At 52.6% G+C, this 5,693-nt stretch overlaps 1 protein-coding gene across 1 annotated transcript; it reads left to right on the top strand.

The window, feature by feature from the left end:
• Positions 1 to 1,092: 1,092 nt before the first annotated feature.
• On the top strand, positions 1,093 to 3,020 carry LOC119310745. Its single transcript, XM_037586381.1, has 2 exons — positions 1,093 to 2,464; positions 2,560 to 3,020. Exons 1-2 carry the CDS (start codon positions 1,655 to 1,657, stop codon positions 2,803 to 2,805), a joined length of 1,056 nt encoding a protein of 351 aa, XP_037442278.1. The 5' UTR covers positions 1,093 to 1,654; the 3' UTR covers positions 2,806 to 3,020.
• Positions 3,021 to 5,693: the final 2,673 nt, after the last annotated feature.

Here is a 5,693-nt window from a genome sequence, read left to right as displayed (position 1 = left end):
CTTTGTTTGTTATGAACTTAATACCTTAAGATGCATGATGGATAGCGGTCGAGGGGTGGAGTAGTAGTAGCAGATGCAGAATCGTTTCGATCTACTTGTCACGGACATAATGCCTATATATTGATCATGCCTCTATAACGTCATAACTATGCGCTTTTCTATCAATTGCCCAACAGTAATTTTATCCACTGTTACTACGTTCGTAAGAGAGATGCCTCTAGTTAAAGCTATGGCTCCGATTCCATTCACCTTGTATTACTAAAACCCTAAATACCCTGCTGCAATTTTTTATTTTTTATTTTGTTTTCCAATTTATCAATCTATCATTACAAGAATTGATCCTTGCAATTAACGAGTACAAGGGGATTGACAACCCTCTTTCCTGTGTTGGGTGCAAGTATTTGTTTTGTGTGTGTGCAGGTACCGTTTACATTTGTTTGCGTGCGTCTCCTACTAGTTCGATAAACGTTGGTTCTTAAACGAGAAAAAATACTACTTGCTACTATACTACATCACCCTTCCTCTTCAGAAAAATCCCAACGCCTATTTTTATTAGTTGGCCCGCTTGTCACCCACCGTCCCTCTCCGTGTTTTTATTAGCTGGCCCACCCCCCACCGCTTGATGCACCCCTGCTTCGCCCTCACTCGAGCGCCGCTCGCCTCCCATGCTCCGGCCCGCTTGCCGCCCTCGGGGTCCTCATCGTCGCTCCGTATCCGGGAGCAAGAGCTGGTCCGGTGATGCTCTTCGAGCGGGGGTTGAAGGCCGCTGGTGGTGCCGGAGCCGCGAGCCTCCTCCTCTCCGCGCCGCGTCGGCCGGCGCGTGCCCTCCTCCGTTCGCTGCGAGCTGCTCGTAGGCGGGCGGCGGGACGGGAGGCGGGTGCGGGCGCAGCGGCAGGACACGGGCGCAGCGGCCGTGGCGGGACTCGTGAGCGGGCGGGCGGGGCATGAGCGGCATGACGTGGGAGCAGCGGGACACAGGACGTGGGAGCGGGCGGGCGTGGCGCCAGCGGCGGGACATGGGCGCGACCGGATCGGCAGGACGCGGGCGCAACAACCGCGGCAGGAGCGGCAGGACGAGGACGCGGCGGCGGCGGCGGGACGTGGGAGCGGGCGGACGCGGCGGCGGGACACATGCGCGACAGGACGTGGGCACGACGGCGGACGCGGCAGGATCGACAGGACGCGGGCGCGGCAGGAGCTTGGGGCTAGCGTTGACGAGCAGCTCAGAGTGGCGGCCCATCCGGCGAAATGCCAGGTTACACATGCCCAAAATGCGTCTGTCCCGCATTGGACACACTAGCTGACCTAAATGAAAAAAACGGACACGAATGCCCGCTCGGCCGATTCAAATAGACAAAAAATGGACAAAATCCGCGCCCGTTTGGTTCACTGTGTTGGAGTTGCTCTAATCGAACAAGGCCGCGGTTTATTCATGCTAGTTTTCCGAATCACAAAAAAAAAGCTTAAAACCATTGATGATTTTCTGTGTGCTCTGATTTTTTTTCTGTGTGCACTGATGGGAGCATGCTGAGGAGAGCAGGCGCGCCTCTCGTTTCCATCTAACTCTCGCACACCACAGCGACGGCCCCGGCCCGGAGGCACACATATGCTGTGATGATTCTCATCGCAATTCGCAACCACCTCTTCGACCTCGATGTCGTCAGCGTGGCGCCGCTCGGTAAGGCGCCGCGCGCCCGTGAGCGAGCGGGAGGAGGGCCGGCGGGAGCTGGGCCGTAGGGTGGAGGAGCTGGAGGAGGCGGTCGAGGGGCTTCGTGGGGAGAAGAACGCGGCGGAGGCAGAGGAAGCGGCGCTGTGCGCTGAGCTGAACGCGGAGCGCGGCGCGGCGGAATCCGCGGCGCGCGAGACCATGTCGATGATCGAGCGGCTTCAGCGGGAGAAGGCGGCCGCGCTCCTGGAAGCGCGCCAGTTCCGCCGGCTGGCCGAGGGACGCGTCGAGCGCGACCGGCAGCTCCACAACGAGCTTGCGTCGTTGTCGGCCCTCGCCGGCGGCTACCTCGCCCTCCTCCACGCCCACGGCATCGGCCCCGCTGACGAGAACTGTTACCATGACCATGAGGAGGAGCGTCCCGTAGAAGTAGAACACGTCGAACCGAAGGTCGACAGGGAGAGTACCGGCGAGAGCGTCGTGGTGGTCAAGAAGTCGGTCCCGCCGCCTCCCGCGGAGGAGCTGGAGTGCACAAAAGACATGGGGTGCGCGGCCGCGTCGAAGTCCGTGGCTGTGGAGTGCACGGAAGAGGAGCGCGTGGACGGTGCGCCGGACCTGTACGCGAGGGTGGGGGCGCTGGAGGCGGACAGGGCGGCCACACGGAGGGAGGTGGCGGCGCTGCGAGCCGAGCCAGCGCGAGCGGTGCTAGCAAGGGACATGGCACGGCGCCTGTGCCGTGAATCCGCGGCCGTCACGACGGTGCAGAAGCCGCGCTTCTCCGTGCTCGCCATTTGCAAGGTACTAGCATCATGTCTGACCCAGTCGACGCTATTAGCAGTTCTCCAGTTCACAATGTTCGTAGTAGTAACTTCAAATTCATTTAATTTGTACAGTGGTTCTTCCCCATGATCCTAAGGAGCAAGAGATGTTTTACGGCCAGGTCCGCGCAGGTGGCGCTCCTAACCAAAAATGTTCTTCTGTCTTTCAGTCGCAGTTTTCACAAGACGCAAAAAACGTTTCCTGAATCTCTCACGCTGACGCTTGGCTTCTCGTCGGCGCTGCTCGGCATGCTTCTACTTCTAGAGAGATTCACGGCTGCACTGCATCGCCGCCGGCGGCGGTCGTTGTTGGGATCATAGCAGCTGTTGATAGGCTATCGGTCCTGCAACCAAAAGCGTGTGATTCAAGCACGTCTTCTAACTTACACATTTGAAGTGTCGCGTAAACAATAATCCGTACATGCAGTTTTTTTTTAATGTTGGTAGGAGAGCTCGCTGCATCAGGCTTGAATCTTTACATAGCTCTGCTAGTTTTTTCTTTCGAATATATTTTTTTGACGAACTTTTATTTGGAATACCGGGTGCCTACTGACCACACGCTCTGTTCATGACGTGCTCTCACGCTGTGCACATGATGTAACGAACTCCCTGCATGTAGGTTGTAAAGCTTTCCATCACAGAAGCAAAACCTGCAAATTTTCCGCAAAACATGACGTACTAACAAGAATGAGGCGTCTGCAAACAAGCATCGGCTCACTTTCTCTCCGGAGAGCACGCAAATTGCATGTCTTAAAGCATCTCTAGCAGACCCCGTATATCACCTATCCACAAAACTCGTTTACAGTTTACGGAAAAACGGCTTTGCGGGCCGGCGCGAGCGGCGGCCGAGCAGACCCCGCACAGCGGAACTGTAAAACGGAATATTCACGGATATCCCATTTTTACAGTTCCGCTATGCGGTGTCTGCTCGACCACAGTCCACGCCAACCCGTAAATCAGATGGGTTTTTATCTGAATTTGACACATATGTCACATATTCAGAATTATTAATTCAATATAAGATAAAATGTCAATATTACAATACAGCAATCATCCAAATTACAATAATTATTAAAATCACCGAAGCAAACTAAATAATTCAATACAAAACTTATCCTGAATACAAATCACACATGAATTAAATGAAATGAATGTAAATGGAACGTGTTACCGCCCAGCCCTTTGCCAATGGTGCTCAATGAGATCCCCCTGAAGCTGAAAGTGGGTGTTTGCATCTTTAATCCCCCGGTAGGTCTGAAGAAATGCTGGTTAGGGTCTCTAGCTGGTTTGATACGGGTACCCACATTGTCGCAGAAGAACTCCAAGTTCATGCCTCTCTCATCTTCGAGAATCATATTGTGAAGAATCACACAACATGCCATGATGTTTTTCAGGGATTGCTTGTCCAAAAAACAAGCAGGACCACGAACAATGGCAAACCTAGATTGCAAAACCCCGAATGCTCTATCAATATCTTTTCGGGCTGACTCTTGTATCCTTGCAATTCATATTGTTTCTTAATTTTGGGTTCTTTGATGCTCTTGACAAATATGCACCAAGAAGGGTAGATACCATCTGCAAAATAGTACCCCTTTGTGTATTCATGCCCATTGATACTGTAGTTGCAAGCAGGAGCATCACCACTAGCAAGCCTAGCAAACAAAATGAGACCGTTGCAACACATTGATATCATTGAGAGTAACCGGCAATACCAAAAAGCAATGCCAAAATCCATAAATCCTCGGCCTCTAGCACAATTGTTGCATCACGAGACGAGAGTACACGGCATACCAAAAAAGCAATGCCAAAATCCATAAATCCTCGGCCTCTAGCACAATTGTTGCATCACGAGGCTTGCCGCAATACATTCTCTGGCATGCTTTCGGGTAGTTTTTCAAGTCCAATGCATACAATCAATGCTTCCTAGCATACCAGGCCAACCTCTTCTCTCACTTGATGCCATCAACTTTTTTGTGTCTTCCTTGTTGGGTGCCCGAAGATATTCAGGACTAAAGACATGGATGATCACTTTGGCAAACCTACGCACTGACTCAATTGTAGTATATTTACCAATGCGAAGGTACTCATCGGCATAGTCAGCCGGACTGTCGTATGCAATTACCCGCATAGCTGCCGAGATTTTTTGATATGCACTAAATCCCTTCAAGCATGCGGCATTTCTTCTTTGAGTAAAATACCGACAATTGGCCTCACAAGTTTGCACTACTTTTACAAAGAGGGGTCAGTACATTCGATACCTTCTTTAAAAGAGGTGCGGCGGATAAGTTGGATTGTCCGCGAAGTAGTCTTGCATCAACATCTCGTTCCCGAGATGGCGATTCCGAGGAATGCAAAGACGGCGACGGTCGATCCTTGCCATATCTTTCGGTTCTCATTGTCGTGCTCCTTCACGGCGAGGGACCTCACCAACATCTGTTGCCGATGGTTCTCAAGTAGCGTCTCAACATCCGAGTCGTCCGAATCAGACGAATCCTCGAGTAAAAACCTTTCACGAGGGCTCAGTTCCATCTAAAATCGCAAATACGAACGCTGCATGAACCAACTATGCATATCGCATTCGAAAGCACAAGCACAAGCACTCAGCGGCGGCTCGGGCCGGTGGCTCTGCGACAGTCGATCCCAGCGCGGTGACGGCAGCTCAGCTCGGCAGATCCGGTGAGTCAGTGTAGCGGCTAGGTGGAACCGGGTGAGGAGCGCCCCGTTGGCGTGATCCCGTCCGCAGATATGGCCGGAATTGCCGGCGACGGGCGTGCGGAACCGATAGTGGATGGCTGCGGAAGGGGGTGGGGAACGCACGTGGGCTGAAATGGCCCTCCTGCCAACCGCTTTTCTAAGATACAGGGCACCGTCGGGTCGAGGGGGAAACCTGTGTTTTCACGGGTTGGAAGTGGAATTTTACCGCGCCCCTCAAAAAAATTATGGGTCCGACGCGTTTACAGTGTCTGATCGGACGACTTTTTTCATGTGGACCCGTATTTTGACGGTTATTTTGTGGGTCGGGGCATTATACGAGGTCTGCTAGAGATGCTCTTAGCTTTATAAAAGATGGAGGATAAAATACAAGAAAGGCAGATCCGCTCCCACCATAACACGGTGAGAAACAAAACAGACTCCAACACAAGCGCACACATCACAACCACAAAGCATAAGAGCATGTTCTAAACAGATCAACAAAGCCACGTGTCGAC

The sequence above is a fragment of the Triticum dicoccoides genome, chromosome 5B, assembly GCF_002162155.2.
Source record: "Triticum dicoccoides isolate Atlit2015 ecotype Zavitan chromosome 5B, WEW_v2.0, whole genome shotgun sequence".
Taxonomy (NCBI): domain Eukaryota; kingdom Viridiplantae; phylum Streptophyta; class Magnoliopsida; order Poales; family Poaceae; genus Triticum; species Triticum dicoccoides.
The sequence above is the reverse complement of the archived record's forward strand: the minus strand, read 5'-3'. Positions and strand labels throughout refer to the sequence as shown.

Coding starts and splice junctions, on each gene's coding strand:
- LOC119310745 (XM_037586381.1), top strand. CDS start 1,655: ATGTCGTCAGCGTGGCGCCGCTCGGTAAGGCGCCGCGCGCCCGTGAGC. Junction 2,465..2,559: donor CCGTGCTCGCCATTTGCAAG/GTACTAGCATCA, acceptor TAATTTGTACAG/TGGTTCTTCCCCATGATCCT.